General features: G+C 47.4%; 1 protein-coding gene across 17 annotated transcripts in view; it reads right to left on the minus strand.

Annotated features, from left to right (window-relative positions):
• The window catches only part of KLHL3 (kelch like family member 3), a 61,581-nt gene that overhangs the window by 6,402 nt on the left and 34,740 nt on the right, over positions 1-20,439 (minus strand). For 15 of the 17 annotated variants that reach the window (XM_026063161.1, XM_026063162.1, XM_026063160.1 and 12 more), the window contains 7 exons: positions 15,019-15,181; positions 11,906-12,015; positions 7,355-7,471; positions 6,115-6,264; positions 2,838-2,955; positions 1,871-2,068; positions 936-1,037 (listed from right to left, as the gene is read on the minus strand). In XM_026063161.1, coding sequence (XP_025918946.1) covers positions 936-1,037; positions 1,871-2,068; positions 2,838-2,955; positions 6,115-6,264; positions 7,355-7,471; positions 11,906-12,015; positions 15,019-15,181 — 958 coding nt within the window. Of the gene's footprint in view, positions 1-935; positions 1,066-1,870; positions 2,069-2,837; positions 2,956-6,114; positions 6,265-7,354; positions 7,472-11,905; positions 12,016-15,018; positions 15,182-20,439 lie in introns of those variants that run through there. The other 2 variants (XM_026063165.1, XM_026063163.1) reach the window with 2 other exon arrangements.

Raw genomic sequence — 20,439 nt, forward strand, 5'->3', positions numbered from 1 at the left:
TGTTCCCTACACCAATGTGATCAGACTCCAACAGGTGAAACATTCATTTGCTCTTTCAAACAAAGCTAAGGAAAAGGATTTTGTATGCCTCCAGCAGGAAAGCTGCTCACAGAAATGCCTCTCATAGATATGTATTTAATTTTTTTTTAGCATTCAAGTGATGGAGCCACTTTAGCAAATCCCAATGACCATCAATAGCCCAGCATTTCACAAGCACATGCATGGGCCGATTATAAAGGAGATGCTTCTTGAACAAATGTGCAAATTTAGCAGAACGACCAATATTTATTCCAAGTTCCTCTCTCACATAAACACCTTGCATGTACTTCTCATTCACACAGGCTAAAACAAGCCACCTCAAAGTGGAGTTTATAACAAGGATTGTGCCATCGACTGCTACCCACTCTACTAATGGGAAATTGCTATGCTATGCTAAAAATGAGGCCAAATAAAATTCTTCCATTTGCTTCAGGAATGAATTTGCAATAGGGAAAAAAAAGGTTCCTGATTAAACTGATCATTCTCCTAGATCTAGATCTCCTATATCCTCTCACAGTGTCTGCTGATGGCAACAACATACACTGCATAACACTGTTTTCTTTCACTGGCCAGAGATATCTCAGACTTCAGCACTACGAGCAGCCCAGGAAGAATAAGGATGCAAAGAAACCTGCAACATTTAGTGGCATTCAGGAGACACGAGCAGGTCCAGAATGGGTCTGAGGCTCTGTGGGAGTCATGCGCACACTTTTTCACCAAGATAAAGAGGAGAATGGAAAAAGCCACAGCCATTAAGCCATACAAAATAAATCTTTATCAACTGAAGATAGTCTAGAGAACAGTTCCTGCCGTTCCTTCCTATTGCACTTAAACACTTAGGCTTTTGCTTGGATCAGTAACATTTGCTAGATGGAAATGACTGCCGATTTTCTTACCCTCCACAACTCCAACTCCAACACTGCTTCTTCTTGTGTTCATGGGAGCCACAAAAAACCACTCATTGGTTTTATAGCTATAGGCCTCAACTGATGCCAGACCTAGTTAAAAAGGGGATACACAGGTTTTCTAATTAAAAAAAAAGAGAAGAGAAAAAGATTGGTGTTGCACTTTCATCTGCCTTCCACCTCCTCCCAAGCCCGTAATTCCCCCCACATTCCTGCACCGCAGTTATCTGCTCCCTTCCCTTTCAGCCCAGCCTGTCAGCACCACTGCTTCGGCAGTGGGAAAACCGCTACCGTGCCCCCCTGTCCTGGGACTGTTGCCCAACTGATGTGCTGGGAACAAGGTGGAACAGAGTCTAGGCTCCAAGCTCAAGTGTCCACGTCTGTCTGAGCATTACGGAGTGCCCACGTAAAGGTTTAAAAACTAACCCGGGCACCCTTGTATTCTACCGATCAGCAGCTGAAATAGTGAGTTCTGGCCTTAGCCGCGTGGCAAAGCTGCACAGCAGAGGTGTGAATCTAACCATGCAGTTACACCACCACGACTCCCAGACATATCCCACAAGATGCCTTGTTTGCACTCGATTCATGATGCCATGCAAGAAATTCAACTAAAACCAGGAAAATGCTCTTTTTAGACCAGAATACGCATATTCTTATGTAGAACAAGACTGAAAGAACTGTATCACTAAAATAAAAAAAATGAATAGGGTGATGCACTCTGCAATTACTGATGGGTCAGAATGCACACGTGGTTAGTTATAGCACACAATAAATCCAACCTTTGGCTCATTCGCTACAAAAATCATAGCTGAAGGGAGCTGGAACCTCACTAATGGCACTTTAGCAAAGCTCTGCAATCTTTGCAGCAGGCTCTGAAAAACTTTCTTTGCAGTAAGGGTCTGCCCGGTTTTCGTTCAGTCACCTACCAGTGCTGCCATCAAATCCACCCACTGCATACAGGAGATCATTGAGCACAGCGGCGCCCAAAGTGCTGCGTCTTTCCTGCATGCTGGCGATTGACGTCCACTGGTCCTTCACACCGTCGTACACATCCACCGTGCGCACCCTCAAAGATCCGTTAAAGCCCCCGACGGCATAAACATTGCCAGCCATGAATACCACACCTGATCAAAGAGGAGAAAGATTTTAAGGAGGTTTTACAAACAGTTTGGAAAACTACAAACCGAATGGTCGCTTGGAAAACAAGTATCATCAGCTGCCTCTCAGTGTGTGCAAGACAGAAGGGAAGAGCAGAATGCGTGCAAGCCTTGAGCATTTTCTGCAGGTTATGCGCATCAGAGCCAGGTACAATAAAACATACATACCATATGGAAGGCAAAATGCACTTCACACAAATATACATCAAAACAGACTGATTTCAGACCAGAGTAAATAAATTTCTGAGTCACAGAGAAGACAACAAATGGGGATCCACATTCCCGTCCATCTCAGATGTCTCTGGAGGAACAACCCCAATCTTACAAATCTGTTCTCCATCAGCCCTCAGTACCAAGAGGTACTGATTCAGCTCATTTGATTTTCACTAGGAAAGTAGCAAGGACAATTGGATTCCTGTGGGCTGCTGGGCCAAGTCATGGGACAAGGAGGGGAAAACACTGATGGAGGAGCAGCCAGAGGAGAGCTAATGAGGTGGGGACCATGGTTATGGAAGGCGAACAGGCATGCAGCAAGCTCCTTTCGAGAGCAGGGCATCCACCTGAACCTGAAGGATACACACTTATCGGGGAAGAGAAAGAAGGAATGGCAAAAAGAAAGAGCCACTTGAGGCCAGGGGCAAGGAGAAAGGCCAAAGGAATGACTGAGGACCTTCTGTCCAGCCCTTAAGAGCTATGCTGGGAAAATGAAGAAGGTCGCAGCAAGTGATCCCATTACCTGCTCTGCATCTCCGGGAGGGAAGCTCAGCAACCTGATCCCATCGCTCCTCCTCAAAATCATAGCACTCCACACTGCGGATGGCTTTGGGCGCTTGCCCACCCACCACAATCATCACCTGGAGAGGAAAGACAAGAGCTGGAAAACCTCCACCCCAGCCAGAGCAGCTGCATCCTGCAAAGGATCCATCGGCACAACCCGGCCAAGAGTGGCAGCCAACAGCACCGCCAACAGAATTCAGCCCTTGATATCATACCCTTTGGATGCTGAAGGCCTACCAAGAATCTCTGCAGAGACAGTTATTTTAGACAAATCTATTACCGGGGGGGGGGGGGGGGAAGGGGAAGATGACCCTGCACACACAGTTATTGCCATTTAAATCATGCTAAATATGGCCGCCCCCATTAACCCTTCCTCACCTTTTCTGATGTGGGCAACCTACCCTATTTCCCTGCAAAAAACAGAATTACTTTGTAGCATGACACACAGAAGACTCATTGCAGAGGTATTTTTAAGTGAAGAAGATCCCAACGTATTTTCCATAGCCGGCCCACTGTTTAGTCATTATCTCCATGGTTGTGCTAAAAATAATCGATGCTGCTTAGTAAATAAGACCTGACAGCTGTATTGCCACCTGCAGTGAAGACAGCACTCAGGGAAATCGCTGGGACTATTAGAGATCCAGGGGTGCTGGGCCGTGGGTGGACTGCAGAAGGAAGCAATCTGTCAGCTTCATTAAGACCCTGGCTAAAACACGTACTGATGCAAATCCAGTAATTTAGCCCTAAATTCCTGGCAGATAGGGAAGATCTAAGTGAAGCTGATCAACAGTGAAACTCATGAGTGTGAGAAGTGCTCTGCTGGTCAGACTTGAGGTGTAGCTAGCCCCAGGCCCTACTCCCAGCAACAGCAGGCAGTGGGTGCTCGTGGAGCAGTGAGCAGAACTGGACCGTGTGCACCCCGGTCCTTCCCATTCTGCCACCAGGAGACCAATTTTCCTTCCCCATGGACTTGCCAACTCCCACCCTCTCGTCACACACGTGCTGCCCAGGGGATGGGGCCTGCAGCAACCCAGCAGCTTTCCAGATGACAGCTCAGCTCTTGGGGGCTGTCCATAGCTGCTGGGCTCCAGCTGACCACTATGAACCACGTGTGCACAGGCAGAGTCCAAACCACTTGAGATGCCTTCGCTGAGAAGCAACTCGGTTTGTACTTGCTTCTGAGCGCGTTTGCTTTTATCCGCCACAGCTACCAAGAGGAAGGACTCGTTCCCCTTACCATAGCACAGCAAATCAGCCAGAGCAAACACTATCCGATTTTTACAAGGCCAAGGAGCTGGTAGAAGGTAACTGGCTTCAAACACAGTCAAAGAGTAGTTGGGAAACTCTGGCTTTAGTCTCTGCAAGGCGGCTGTGCGTAGCTGAGAGGATAAAATTGTCACTTGAGGTCGCAGAGGTAACGAGTTCAATTCCCATCACGGTTGCTTTAGAAGTATGAAAATGGTGGAAGACTGAACACTGACAGAAATGTCTGATCCACAAAGATGAAAACGAGACATTAGAAAGCAAACCGAATCTAAACCAACAGCCTGACTACTATTTGCGTAACAGTCCCCCATGGAAAGCTGCAGAGCTTCACATGACTAAAGAATTAAGACATTTCACAGCAGAATGTAATCCTGCATCAGCAGGACCAGCAGACAAGATGAAAGTTTCTGAGTAACTGGATCACTGGAAGATCATCATCTCCCTTTTCTTTACAGTTAAAAAGAAGGGAGGACAGACCTGCAGAAGATCTGTTTTTGTACTTGCAGGTCATGGTATAGCAGATGTTGAGAACCTCTAAACTAGCTGACTCACCGTTCATTTTCATCCTTAACTTATATAGTCCTTGAATAAGGGTCAAGCCAGCCCATCGTGATATCCCAAAAGCTACGTTCAACCAATTTCGGTAAAGTGCCAGCAGGTGGAAGGCACACAATGCACAGAAACACTCTGCAGAGCCGGAATTTCACAACAGCCAGAGTGCAATACCTAAACACCTCAATATTCCCTCACAGCACAGCTATCATTTGCAGTCTCACCAAAATAAGCTCCCTATGATTTACAGTATGATTTGTACTTAAAAAAAAATACCCTGTGGTTTTGACATCTTACAATCTCTGAAATGCTTATTAATAACTTCAGTGACAGTTTGAGAGACGTGCCAACCGCCTTTCTCTTATGCACAGGGAAATATTTGCTGTTGTCATTTTCTCACTCGCTAATAAAGTAGAGGCCAGAGCATCACATGCCTCCAGGATAAATGCAGGGAATAACAAGGTTTATTTATTCAGTAGCTGCTTAATCTATTGAAACTTGCTTCAGACTTCCCGTTCACATGCCCGGCGTACGGCTGTTTCCTGCTTTCCTGGCTTCTGATTACGTCGACGAAACAACGAGGAAGAAACCTACTGCACCCTTCTTCAGCAGGGCGCTACGTACAGCGTCGGCAGAAACCTCGGCCAGTCCCCTGAGCACCACCAACACCCGCCTTCAGCCCTTCCCACTCCACAGAAGTCACAGCTCCAGGAGCTACGACTCCTCACGAAACCACTTGGGACTGACAACATGTTCTGAGAGTAGAGGCTTGTGCTTAGGAACAGAGACACTGCATCTTCTAAGGGTTTATCCAGGTCTATCCACCTTAGCTATGTACCCTTGATGGGCAGAGGCAATACCAGAGGAGGGAGTAGAACGCTTCAAAGGACGATCATGAATCATCTTACCCAGAGGGGCTGTTTCTGCACAAACCCCAGCAGATACCAGCACGCTTGGTTTTCTGTTCTTTCACAGAACAGTTGGTTCCCCGGCGTGAACTCCCAATGTCTTAACTGACTGCATTCAAATCTAACGCCTCGACTGACTCTGCTTGCATCTGCAGTTCTGCTAGTGCTGACGATAAGGCTTCACGTACACCACTGCTCTCCAAATATCACCAGCTTTAAGGAGATGGTATGGCACATTCTCCACGCAATTCCGCTCCTCTACGCTGCTCACACAACACAGAGGATCAAGGACCGGTCACAACATATAGGAAATATAGCATGCACACCGCTGCGGGACTCCCTCCAACGGGCTCCGAGCCATTGAAATGCAAATGAACTAGGAGTTAGTGGGAGGCAATGTGGCAGGCAACACAAGCTCCTTTCAAAGGCAGAAAATGCCACCAGAAATATTGTGTCAGATGATACAAAGGTACCTTTTCCCTCCTCTTTTCGGAGGGGGATTGGGCTTACCTTTGGCAGGCTAACTGGAGTCCTCGGCTTGGTTCTAGGATTCTTTATCAATTGCCTTTGATCCAGCGGAAGCAAATGATATTTCATGGCCTCGATAAGGAAGTCTTTACACGTGTTGTTATTCTTGATTAAAGCTTCTTCTTCAACTGTCTGAGAACACGCACACACATGAAAGATCACTTAAACTGAAGTACTTGATGATGCTGTTCACAGAGTTTTGTGGAAAGCATACAGAAATTGGAATTGCTCTCCCAAAGTACCAATATAAAATAAACATAAAATACATTTAAAAAAACATATAAAATAAACATAATTCCAGCTCTTTCCAAAGATACGCATGCATTAACATCCAAGCCCGCTTTTCTCTGGGATAACTAAAGAGTAGCAGCACTCCCTCCATTCTGCTGCCCTCTGTCCGACAATTAGCAGCTGTCTAAAACCTTAAGAGCAAATATCTCAACAGAGGAGAATTCACCAGGATGAAATCTGGGAACAAAATAAGCAATTAGCTTTACTTGAGTCAGAATTTTTGAGGACAGGTGATTTTTTTTTTTTATTAAATCAGAAGACACAGTTGAGGGGAAATAAAGATATCATGGGTTCATCTTGTGTATATCAATTCTATTTCAATTGTAGCAGTATTTTAGACATGTGATAAAAAACATGGTAGTCAAACAGTAGGCAAACCCCTTCTTTGGGGGGTTCTCGGCTCAGTATCAAGGGCTGGGTGCCAGGAATTATCTCGTCAAGAACAACTTCTAAGTGAGACGAAGTCAGAGAGCAGCTCACCTGCTGGTCTCTGCAGAGCCTGCTCCGGTGCAGAACATTTCTTATGCCAAAATTAACACACATGACAGGTTTTCCCCAATCTAAATTTACCTGTGCAGTAGCAAAATAACTGCACAACCCTGCAACAGCACCACCTGGGTATTTTCTCATGAAAAATACCGAGATATTTACTCCTAAATGCTTTCACCAAGGTTGGCAGGAACTCTCCAGGGCGGTTTCTTGGTATCGCTCTGCTCTCCAGGCTGCCCGGCAGAACACGGTTAACATTTTGCGCAAGGGCTCCCACCCCACACACTGATTTTAGAAACCACCCAGTTTTTCCCTTTAGTCCTCTATTTACAGACTCAGCGACATGCCAAATTACCCGTCTCGGAAGCAAACAGCCAAGCCATAGATTAAGGCACTACTGTCAGCTTAAGTGCAAGTATTAATTACTTATTTTCCGACTAACCTGTACAAGATAATCTCTGGGCAAAAGGGGCAGGCGAACATGCTCCATCAGTTTAGCCATGTGCTCTAAGCGAGATTCCTTCTCGTAATTTATCCAAGAAATAACAGCTTCAAAGACCTACACAGATAAAGTACAATTAATGCAGAAAAGAGAAGAGGCTGGCGCAGTTGCCTCCCCAAAAATCAGAGGAATCGTGATTTGCGATATCTACGGAGGGAGATTCAAGATCTCTATCAAACAGATGAAAAACTCATGACGGTATGCGCAGAGCGCGAGCGACCCGGCAGCGAGGAGTTCAGCTTACCATGCATATTAATAAGCAACTTCACATCTAGATGAGCTGTTCCACTCTCAAAGCTAAGCCTGGGTGCAGGACAACCATATACCCCTGCTATATTGGTAGTGGAAAGCAGCCAGGAAACTTCATTAGCCTTCTGACACTCGCACCGGACATTATTCATGAAACGAGCCACAGCAATTACTGCCGAAGGGCTCCGCTCCCACGTTAAGCCGCTACGGTCGCGATCGTGTTTCACCGCTTCGGCAGGTCCTCCCAAAACCGCAAAAGCTTCGGGACGAGTTGACCACGGGCGCAGCGAAACCCCTGCGGCAGGTTTCAGGTGCCGCCGGTCCCCGCGCGGCGCTCCCGTCGCACGGCTAACGCCGCCGGGGACGCTTCCCGCCGGAGACGGGGGCGCGCGGGACCGCTGGCCCGCCCCAAGCCTCCGGCTTCATTTCCAGATCCAGCCGGCTCAGATAAGCATCCGGCTGCAACTCGGAGGCAAAGGGTGCACCAAGAGGTCCGTGCAGCGGCGGCTGTGCAGGGAACGCCGCCTGCTCCCTCCCTCCTCAAAGGGACGTGCGTGCTCCGCTGCGCCACGGCCCCCGCCGGACAGGCTAAGGTCGCCCCTGCCACCGCAAAGGGCTTCCTCGAAGGACACCGGCCTGGCCCGGCCCGCGTGCTCCACGGGACCACGCAGGCGGACGCTGCTCCTCGCAGGGCTGAACGGGCTGGGAAATCCAGCAGCTGGATTTCCCCATGGATTAAAACCAAGCTCTGGCACCGAAACTCGCATCTACGGGCAAAATCATCGCGGGGGATCTTCCTGCCGGCGGGGCCCCGGAGGACGTGGGCATGCCCCTCACGCTCGCTCCCCGGGAAGGACCGGCGTCCCCGCGGCCGTGCCCTCCGTTTCAACTCCCCTCGGGGGTCACCGAATGGTCAGGCCAATTTGCAAAGAGTTTTTTTTTTATTATTATTCCCCTCCCCATCCCTTCCCGTCACTCCCCAAGAAACCGTTTTGTTCCACCCACGGTCGGCTGATCCGTAAGAACTGACTGGAGCCAAGGGCACCATCTCTTGGTCCCAAACCGTCCAAGGCGAACGTGTTTGCAGGAGGTGCTGACACTTGCTTCCTCGCACAAAGGAGAGGCAGAGTGGAAAGGGGATTCCTCCTTTTGGCTGAACTATACGCTTAAAAAAACCCTGAGCGAGCAGTAAAGCAAGGGCCTCATTTCCTACGCCAGCAAATGCTCCTGCTGAACTGCTTGGAATTCAGGAAGCAGCAACGAGGATTTAAGGAGAGCAACAGGGAGCCGCGTAATCAAATCAGAGCAAGCACGGAGGAAAATAACTACTGCAAAACCTTTCAGTATTTTCAAATGAAAAAAATATATATACTATTTCGCTTTGGCCACAAAGCTTTAAAAATAAAAAAAAATGGTCATTCTGAGATTTTTAATTGCAAATGAGCACAGAAGGGGAAAAAAAGCAATGTTTAGCCAATAATACATGCTTTTCATCCATCTTTTTGGCACTAATGCTGAGCTACAGAGCAGGTCACTGGACTGGGATAGATTCAGCTATAGATCAAGATGACAGAGAACAAGTCTTAAAGGAAGGTGAAGCAGCAAGTGTGTATGAGGAATAAACCGCTCGCGGTTCCCGGCCCGGCTGCCCCTGCGGACAGGGTTTTCCAGCCGTGCAGCGCCGCGGGCCGGGGCGAGACGAAAGCCAGCAGCTCCATACACGGCTCTGTTCAGTGCCGGACCCCTGCCTGGCCGCGGGAGCAGCGTTCCCACTCCATGGAATAGAAGGATAAAGCGTAAGAAAGGATGCGGGCTGCCCCAAAAGCCAGGAATAAACCCTTTCGGCACACTGCACGGAGCCAAACCAGAGGTTTTCCCAGTCTCTCGGGCCAAAAGCCCTGTAGTTAGACACCCCAGGTTGACAGGAGCCGTTTCTCGAGGGCTGCAAGCCGCATCATTCCATCATTATAGGAATAAACACGCTTTAAAGCGTTTCCTTGCATGCTTATGCTTCCATAATTCAAGAGCCAACGAGGTCAGGCAGACAGCGTTGATAAAACCGCCTCCAAAGTACTCAGCTACAGCGAAAGGAGCAGGCAGGGACCAAAATAAACATTTCGGTCCTGGCCTGAAAGGGCCTGTGTAAACGCAGAGCCCGGCAAGAGCGAGGGAGGCGAGGGAGCGCAAGGAAGGTGTTCCCCGAACGAAGGGGGGAAACCTTTGTGGTTGGCACCGTCTTACAACTAAAACAGGTTACTGTGGCAGCAGACAATTTTGGTAGTCGTGATGGTCTATAAGCACGCCAAAATTTATAGGGGCATAAGGAATATATTTTATTAGGCCAGCTGGGACTAGCTGGGGGAAGGCGGAGGAGGGGGGAACATGCTAGCTTTGGGGCACACGTGCCTGACCTAGAAGCATTAGAGCAGCAGTGCTTCCCTCAACGGGGCTGATACTTCTGGCCCTGCTAGGATTCGGCTCTAACACTTCCAGCTGCTCGGAGAGAGGGAATTACTCCGGGTCACTGACTGCATTACATATACGAGTCGCAGTAAGAACAGGAGCAAGAAAGCCTCTCGTGAAATCTGGTCGTCATACTTCAGCCCTCAGATGGTTTAAGTATTTGCCTATTAACTATGTCGTTTTAAGAATAAATTTCTATGCATCACGTGCACACATATACAAGCGTGCGTGTAGTGTAGTACGCGCATACACACACATTAGCAGAAAGGAAGAATAAAAGTTGGGAAAACCGCTCATCTGTCACACTGCAGCTAATACTAATTAGCAGTCTATCGATACGACTCCAATTTTCAGCATTTTTTTTTTTCCCCTTCGGACCCCAGCATATATTTCACATTTATGTTCAAATCCCATTTTTTGCTTATCTGCTGTTACTAGCATCTGTTGTTCTGAACGTGCCGCTCGTGCTTATGTTTCCTTCCACAGACCTGCATGGCTCAACTTCAAAATCCACCAAAGAAGTACTGCTTTTGATTGTATAAAGCTCAGACGAGGGAGCGAGTACTTTGATTTCTCCGGGCACAAGGCCAGTAAAAGCTTTTTAACAATGCTGCACAGGACTGGAAAAATTGGTTACTAAACTTGCACTTCCCTTCGCAAGCCGCTTGGCTCCCGCGAAGCAATTCTGCTGTGAATTCGCGCTGTTTGTTTTTTCCCCTTTCGGCCCTGCCTGCGTGGCGCGGAGCGGCACCCCGCGGAGACGCCCACGCCAGCCCCAGGCCCACGGAAATGCATCACGGGCGCCTCCGAGCTTGCTGGCTTAGGATGCGAACGAAGCGCCTCCATCTGCACGGGCACCTCGCGCGATGCCGGTTTTCCAGCAAGCTTCGCGGCCCGCATGGACTGAACCACGCGCACCTGCAGCCCGGTGGCGCTGAGCACGACGGGTGCACGTGCTCAGCCCGAGCCACTCGGCTTGGCACCGCGACAGCCGGAGAGTCGGCCACCACGGGGTCCTGAATCCACAAGCCACGTAACCCTCAAGCTCTCCTGCAGCCTCCCCGAGCATCCATATCTCCTTGTAGTGACCATCCAGAGGTGAGCTCAAGGACCCTCTAGAGGTACGTTTTTCTTCCCCAAAACCTGCCGCAGGTCATACAAGCAGCCCCACACCAAAGGAAGGGGCTGGACCTAGAGCTCACCACATACCGTAATCACTGAGCCATCCTTCTGATTGCCTCATTTTTAGGTTCAGAGCACAAGAGATGCATTGAACATTTCAAACAGCAAAACAACATCAAGCAATGCCCTTTTCCCCCCTTTCATTAAAAACAAGGATGATGCTAGAAAAATGTTTCCTTCCTTCTTTTTGGTCGTGGACCTCCTTTGGTTATGTCCCAAGGTGCAACGCAAGGCAATACTCCTCCCTGACCTAGGGAAATCCATCTTTTGGTGAGGTTTTAAGGCAGGTCACAGGACATTTATGCCTGTGGAAGATGGGAGGCTCCTAGCTTTCCAGGGACGGACGGAATTCAGTTCTGCCCCTCAGGGTTTGGTGGAAAGATATGGATCTGAGAATCGTTACTTCATATAAAGAACAACCAAGTGAAGGTCATTTTTATGTGCTTTTAGGATTCTCATTTTCTTTAATTTTCCTTTCCATGCAAGGTCTGTTGGAAAATGGCCCCTAAATAGCATAGCATAAGAACAGTTTCCAGTATAAGATTTAGAAACATTCCAGCATTCTTAAATTCACTGTTGCTACACAATTTACTGTACCTTTTCTTCAGAGGAGACTGTGAGCTTGTCACTTGATATTAAACTGCAAACCTGGTCCAGACTAAGGCTAAGAAATTCTTCTCCTAGCATCACCTCAGGAAAGTGCTGCTCTGTTCAACAAATGAAAAGGTGGAACAGAAAATTATAATGAAATCCGTGCTTTAAGTCAATGGAAGGACTAGAGCATTCAGAGAACCATTATAACAACAGCTCTGAGCAGCCACGGCAATGCGTGCTGGAACTGAATTGTTGAACATAAAGAGAAAAGAGTCTCAGAGCTGGTTAACGAAATGCGATGTTATTTAAAATAACACAAGCCCCATGAGACTTTTTCATAAATAACAGTAAATCGTAAATTGGGACTTAATTTTTTGTGAAGCCCCTGTAAGCAGGGGCTAGTGTTTGAGAAGAGTGGCAGTGCCTCTCCAACGTAGTAAACGACCTGGAGTCAGGCCACCTCGAGATTCAGTTCTTGTCCACTTCAACAAGCTAGAGAGAACCAGACCTGCGCAACGCTTGGAGGAGAGGCTCCAGCAAGGGTCCCTGATATTTCTAGGTATTCGGAGTAAATCCGAACATGATTTGGCCAAATAAAATCAATTTGGTGCTTACGGGCCAGCAGCGAGAAGTGAGGGATCCCGCAGCAGCCAGCTGAACCCGCGTGTGAGGGGCGCAAGGAGAGATGGGGAAGGGTGGATCCGCATCCAACGTGCTCACGTAGGATCACACTCCTTCTCTCCTTCCACTTCTTTCCCCCAAAATGCATAAATTTCATCTTTCCCCTCCTCAAGGCTCTCAGCACCACCCTCCCACCTTCCCGGGTAACCTCGCCTCTCTCCACGTAGACTCCAGCTTTACAAATTTCTTCTCATCCCTTCTTGCCTCCAAATGCCCCCCTCCTGCTCTAACTCTGGGAGCCACTTACAAACAAAATACAGCAACTTATACTACTGTTTATAATCGCAGACCGGGAGACTTCTGACTCACTGCAATACAGTTCCAAAAGGCATCGTCCGATCTGTCCTGCATTACATCTAATCAAAGGGTGCTAGGAAACGATTAAGTATTTATAGGACAAAACGGCCACCAGCCAGTTGCAGAGAATTTTACAAGCATTTGTTACAAATACATGCCAATTTAATCTCACCTACAGAGCCCCATTTACCTTCAGCTGAAACACAGCAACTTGAGTCTTAGACACTATCTGAAGCAGCTTTTTCCAAGCCCTAATCCCTTTAACTCTGAGAAGTTCAGACCCATATATCCAGAGCTCCCTCTGCAGCAAGATCCGCCTCTTATTTGCACCTCCACAAAGTACTTTGCCGGCCAAAAAGCAGCACTAGAGATGCACAAGAAGGCACGGCTTCCAGAGCGGAGCACCTCGGAGATCTCACCTGAACAACTCCTTACCAGCGCCAGCACTTCAGGGGCACTTGGGTTTCCCCTGTTATGCATCCCACTTAGTTTCCTGGGGACCGAAACGCCCTAGCTAAAGCCAAAGACTCTTGACTAAAAATAGCAGTATCTGGATAAAGCTTCATCAGCTGTGTTATGCTGGAAATCATATACAAGTTCTAATGAACTCTTCTGGCCTTAAATACTTGTGAAGAAGGAAATGCTCCTGACACAGTAATCTGTATGTACTCTGACTTTTGGACACAATCTCCTATTCATTCTGGACTGGCATTTGGCAGTAGAAAGATATTTGATCTCTTCTTATTTGTTGGAAGCAAGTAAAATATTTACTGATTTGAGTAAAGTAAAAACTTGTACCTTCTTGCATCAGTAAGGCCCCTCTACCTACTAAAGTTATCCATTGGCTAAAACTAAGCATTTCCTAAGTAACTGAACTCATACAATCATGGACTCTCAAGCTTGTGGACTTCTGTCTCTGTTTAATGCTTGTTACATAAACAACACAGTGAAAAGAATTTTAATGGCATTTTTATTAATGGCGTTTCATTAACATTACATGGGCTATTGTACTAACTGGGACACATGAAGGCCAACGAAACAACAAAGCAGACCTTCTAATTGCCAAACAACCAAATAAATATACAGTGAATGCATTGCTTGTTGGGTTAAAGATTAAACAGGGCCTGGAAGCAAGGATAATGAGATATTACAAGCAAGCCTTTACACAATTAACCATTCCTTCCAGGGTACCTTTTCCTCCAGGGGATAATACAGCCAGAGCAGCTGAAAAGGTTTTACTTTTATTTGCAGGAGAAGAGGGGAGGATCTGGTGGGCATAGTTTTATTCCACTAAGCCTACTTACGGTCCAGTTAAAGGAAATAATGTACCAGGAAAATTGCTCCAGGACAGAGCAGGTGCTCCAGGAGACAGCAGGTGTATTTTTGTCTATACAAATAGACAGATCTGAGTAGAAAAAACTACCAGCTTCTCCCAAGAAGAGATCAAGGGCTACTTTCCTGGAGAAGACTGGAAGGCATGGGGGAGTTGAGAGCATGGCCCCACTTGGAGCAGCTTCACATTTATGCCTTAGAAGAGAGATGCAGAAAGCAATTGCCTGAACCTACTTATTGCAACCAAGCACATCCACTGTCAAGAAAGCAAGCATTATGGAAGCATTAAGGGGTATACCCACCTACGGTGCAAGTGGCTATTGCTCCACTGATCAGAGGCTCAAATTTTATGACAATTTGTTTTATCTGAGTGTTCCCGCTCCCATCAAGATTTAATTTTGCCTAACGCCAATTATTCCTAGAATGCACAAGTTCACAATCATATCTTACTGCTGTCATGGGCCAGCATACAAGAGGAAGACACTAGCACACTAGCATGGCTTGTGCTGTTGAGCAGGCAGCCAAAGAGCTTATTAGGAATACACTGATGAAATATTTTGTAGACTGGGATCCAAAGAATCATTTTTTACCTCCAAGGTTTTCCCTGCAACCAAATTAAATCCCACAATTTGCAACATCACCAAAAAAGTTACAAGTCTGCAACCTGATAAAGTATTCCATTCCATGTTCTTTCTAATACGAGAAGTGCAAAGAGCTTCACCAGGATATGCTGATCTTGCTCAACACATCAGCCAACGCTACCTGGAAACAGGTTGCACTCTACAAACGGACGACCCTTTCCTCACCTGCATAGGCATTTGCCTGCTGCAGAAGTTCGGTACACGCGTGCACATCTGCAAAGGCTCGAATTCCAAGGCAATTTGTGGGATGCAGCTGGGACTGAAGAAAGTCACAGCAGTTTTTTCTAACATCCATCAACTGCAATAAACTAGCAGCTGGCAATAAAACCTGAAAAGACAAGAAAGGGGAATTAAGAGTTAGCAACAGAGAAAGTTTGATTCCCGACTTAAACAGATAAGGTCTAATTCCCCTTTATACAGGGACACGTCACTGTGAGATGTAAAAAGGCATATTAAAGTTTTAGCACTATCTAAATGCGGAAGCTCCTGCTCCATGCCCTGAGAGATGGAAATAGCTTTACCACGTGGATCTAGTGGAGCTCTTCTCACGTCTTCTCTCCTGAAAGACCTCAAGGCACGCAAGGAGAGGACAAAACATAAGCAGCCATGGACACACCTGAATTTCTGGTTTTGCTCCAGGTAGGTCCAGCACAGAGGTTTTTTCCTTTATATTGTCTACGTGTTTACCATCACATTCAAAGCCCACGCAAGTCCAGCGCTTCATCACACTCAAAACCTCAAAGCCCAGAGCCTTCACATGTCCAACAAAACCTTGTTGGCTCATGAGCAAGGGAGCCAAATTGTCACATTAGAGAGGGACTTCTCAGCAATCTCCAGGAGGTTTTTAGGTACAGCAAGGCTCTCTGGAAAGATGGGGTCAACTCTGGACATTTCAGTCCTGCGGTTCACAACCGCACCTGCAAATGAAGTACTCCTTTGTACCTGCAATACTATAGTGTAAAAAAGCGAGACAAAAATCACATCAGGAATGTGACATCTGCTGGAAAGAACATCTTTGGGGCCAGTGAATGAGAACAGGAAGTAAAAAATAAAGTCAGTCTGGATGTTAGAGCTCATGACATCAGTGATTTCCTTTCTTATGGTCTTACAGCAACTGCAGACGTTTCTCATTCCAGCTCTTCTACAATTCTGTCTGGTTCACACATGTCCTTCTAACCGGGCATCTGCGCTCACCATCTGAACACAGATTTCCGGAAAATTATTTCCGGCTGAAAAAACAAGTGGCTGTTAAACAAAACAAATGGGTTAACCATCTTCACCGCCCTGAACTCAGTGTGGCGGAGAAGGGGAAAAGATGTTCTTTTGCCTGCCTCCCGCCACCTCCCCAGCACTCCTGTCGCCCATCGCAGCAGAACTGCAGGGAACTCGCAACCTGCCCCCAGGTGTTTTCTAAGCCACCGATGCGTTCCAAAATCCAGCCCAGCTGTAGGCTTTTGCAGTCACCCCAATAGGCAACAATAAAATAAAGAAATCAATTAACCTAAGAGCCCATTTTGGCCCAAACATCTCGATGCCAGGAGGAGATTAGTCTGTGCTTTTAATTAAATCAAGATAACAATGCTCCTGCATTTCTGAAACCTAGCAGTGAACAACTTTCTATTCCGGCTGAACCATCTCCTCATATCAGCAGAAAGGCAAGCACCTGACTTGCAGAAGAAGCTGGATCCATGCAAGCCCTGTGTGGCAATACACAAGCCCAGGCTTCCTCCCTGCAGTCCTCAGCGATCAAGGGCACATGCACGCAAATGCAAGCACATTGACTGGCTCAAGTGTTTTGGGATATTGCCTCTAAGACAGACTCACTTCTCACTACTGTCACTGACCACCTGCCCAGTACAGCCTCTTGGACATCCTAAAGCCACGAGTACAGTCTCATGCTGGCTTGACAGGTCAGAGTAGAAGGTATCTTACTCCACTGTAATTGATAGGAAAGGGGCATTTTCATCTAGTACTTTTTAAAAGCAGGATATAAATAGCCTATCAACAGATGAATGGATTTTCTCTTTTTCATTTCCCAGCTGAACATCTCACCACTCATCTTGTTTTTTACCAGGGAGGGTGAAAAGCAAGCAGAGGATATCCGCTAGCACAAGCTCTGTTTCCTTCAGCAATAACAAGAGGAAATGCCCTGCCTAAATATGCAGCAGGACCAAACTGCAACTCCACTAATATCCAGGCAAGTTACTTCATTTGGGTCCGGATTTGGCTCTTAATCCTTGAATTCCAACCACTGTGAACAATTTAGAGAAAGCACATACTAGTCTGCTGGCTTCTCTACTAGATCAGCCTCCTTCCCAAAATCTAATTGTCTTTTGAAACTATATCAAAATTATTTACTGAAACTGACTTCTTTGCTGAATAAATTACGTCCAGAACTTATTGAAGGTACTAAACAGCAATAATAATCTATTCTACCAGAAGTGCTCTCTCACTCAGCAGACTCTATACCTATCTCAAGTTTTACAGAACATTGTCCATGCAACCAAATACTTTTGTAAACCTTTGAACTAGAGGCATCTTTCAACCAAAACCCAGGAAGTGAGCTGGGTTGCAGTGAGGATCGTCCAACAGTCAGGGCATTAACGCTGGGCTCCAGAGACCAGGACAGTTCCCTGCTGTGCCACAGCCCTCTCCATCACCTCGGGCAAGACGCACTCTCCGTGACACCATCCCTCCTCTGTAAAATGGGGAGAATTACACTTCCCCAGGGCACCAAGGGCTGCAAGAACAGCTATAGTACAGCTTATAAACTGCTTTGACAATCTGGTCAGACTGGAAACCCAGTAAGGATTTAGACATAAGCCTAAGCAGCACATCCACGGCCACAGCTGGGGCTGAACATCTGCACAGACAGCAAGACACGTCTCCAGCAGCTTCCCGGGGAAACGGCAACCAGAGAAACAAGCGGATCTTGCGCCTGCAAGGCAGGTTAAATACGTGCTCTTAACCAAACAGCTCCAAACTGCACATGGAACGGAGATAAAATTCTGCTCTTCCAACGTGGCTTTTTAGCATAAGGAAGGCAATTAGGCTTTGTCACCTCGCAGCCGCTCTGCAGCCCGCGCTGAGGGTGAAGAACGGCACTTCTATTTAAATGCTCTACCTGGGGTGAGACAGCGAAGGCGGGAGGCATTCGCGGCAGGCTGAGAGCCACAAAACATCTCCAGGAGCAGGCATAAGAAGTGATCCAGAGGCGAGAGAGAACACAGGGGAGCTGCGGGCAACGTTGCCTGCTCATTCCTAATCTACCTTCTCCCGCTTCACAGCGCAGCGCAGCGCAGCCGTAACTGCTATAATACATAAAAGGAGGCATTACTGCTGTTGAGAGGGCTCTCCAGCGCTCCGGGGGGGGCGATGCAAGGCGAGGATCTTTTGCAGAAGGGAGAAAATAGCCCCAATTTATTACAGCTCCTAAAGCTGAGCTGAAAGGCTCTGTGCCTCGCCCTTGGCTTTTACTTTCCGTAACTACAGCTTTCGGAAGGAAGGAGGGGAGAGAGATGAAGTGACCCACTTATCACCCCTTTATTTTGACAAAATCAAAACGGCCTCTGTCCTGGTTACACTCCTTGCTTTGTTTCGAAGCCGTAAGTCCTCAGGGTAACCTGAGGTGCAGCGCGCTTCCGAAAAGGAAGTGCTACGGATTTTAAGTTTTCTTCCCCACTTCTTAAGCCATTTTTTGTTATTATTATGTCTGCAAAGCTGACAGTTCCAACATCTAGTTCCCCTCAGCAGCTGATTGCTAGACACGTTTTCCATTTCCTTTCTGTATGAGCCAGCCTGTGGCTAGTACAGAAGGACACGCCAGACACGTGGTACCTTGCACTTCATTAGCAGGGGTTTAATTGTGAAATCAGATTAATCAGGACTTTTCCCTGGGAATCATTACAACCCTAATAGTAATGACTTTCTCATTTGGGAGTGTAATGCTCAGGCTGCCCGCAGGTAATTAAGTGCCATCAGCAAGGATCTGTGCCCACCGACACGCTGAACGGGGACTGCATCCATGGTCTACAGCCAGAGGTCTAGGGGTCTTCACCAGAGCTCTCAGGAGGATGAAAGGCCTCCTCACAGGTCTCCTGGTTCACCAGCACGACCAGCCCGATCGCACAAACCGCGTGATCTCCGCAGGCTTCAGCACAATTTCTTTTCTGAGATGAACACGCCAAGAAGCTTGTGTGTCCGCTCGGAGGCCAATGTGCACGCGATACAACAGGGGTGTTCTCCACGCGGGGTTGCCTGCCTCCTGGTTTCTGGATGGGTTTGGTCTAAAATGGGAACCCAAGGGAATCATTTCCACACCTCTTTGCCCTCCTGCCTTCATTAATAGGCTCTGCAAAAGCAAAATGTTTAGCAGAGGCTCAGGAGAACAACTTGTTCCTGGAGAGGAGCTCCACACACACAACTGCTTCGATTCTTGGGTCACTCAGTCCCAACCTCTTTTTCAGTAACAGCTGTTGAATTTTATCGTCAGTTTTCTGTGCTTTCCCCCATTATATTTGCTCATGGATGAAAAGCCTTATTTTTACAGCCTAAGTAAAAAACACCTCTCTGAATAACAGGTGCTCTCAGCCTACATCCTACCAGCAGCTCAACACCAGCGCGCTGTGCTCCAGCACTGCTGGCACAACAGCTCTTGGACTCGTATTCACCGCAATACATCTTCTGCCAAACACACAGAAAACCACACAGCAAGGACACAGAGAGCCAGCAAAAGCAGCCAGCTATTCACCTGCTTCAGAAACTTGGTAGTGTCAACACCTCTAAGCCTCCAAAGACATGGCAAAATAATTTTCTAGCATGCTCTTGGTGAACTCTGCCTGCTCTCAGAACATCAGCCCCAGCACAACAGCTTTGGGCCCTTCACGATGTTCAGGTCAATGCTCAACAAGGTCAAGCAGCTCTGCAGAGAAAGCTGGTGGCACTTTAATTCCCTAGTCGGGCTGCAGTTCAGCTCTGCTCAAGAAAGGCACATCGAGCCTTTTCTCAGTTGCTGGACTTTGCTCCCATCACCCTTCACCGAGCTGGCAGGTTTGACCCAAGTGGTGGAAAGCAAGCAGCAATGCAGCCATTTCAGCTTCAAAATCAGAACTTAACTGAAAAATCCAACAAATGGGTATGTTCAAACAGCCAGCTTTTACATGCAGATCCACAGTACCAGGCCCTGGGCTCTGTTCAGATGTAAGCATATGGCTTCCACTGAAGCCAACCAGGGCTGCACACAAGCATCTGTGAACCTCTCCAAGTTGCTCACTTTAGTTTTCCTCACTTTTACAGAAACTGCATGGTAAAATTTTCTTCCCACTACATTTATCAAGCTCCATCTTCAAATTAGATCCTTCTGTCACGTGTATGAACCAGATGCCTTTACACCTAACCTGCTATGGGGGGCAGAGAGGAACAGCAGAAGACAGCGGGGTCAGCAATGCCCGAATGGGTTTTCCTCAGACTAGTCCATGACCACCACAAAGACAGAGATTCTTCCTCTGCCCCGTGCCTTCCGAACAAGCAGGAGTTGAAATCCCAAACGTGTGTTCAGAGGCAAAACACCTTTCAGCACAGGAGCCT

Source organism: Apteryx rowi, unplaced genomic scaffold, assembly GCF_003343035.1.
Source record: "Apteryx rowi isolate R43461 unplaced genomic scaffold, aptRow1 scaffold_2, whole genome shotgun sequence".
NCBI lineage: Eukaryota > Metazoa > Chordata > Aves > Apterygiformes > Apterygidae > Apteryx > Apteryx rowi.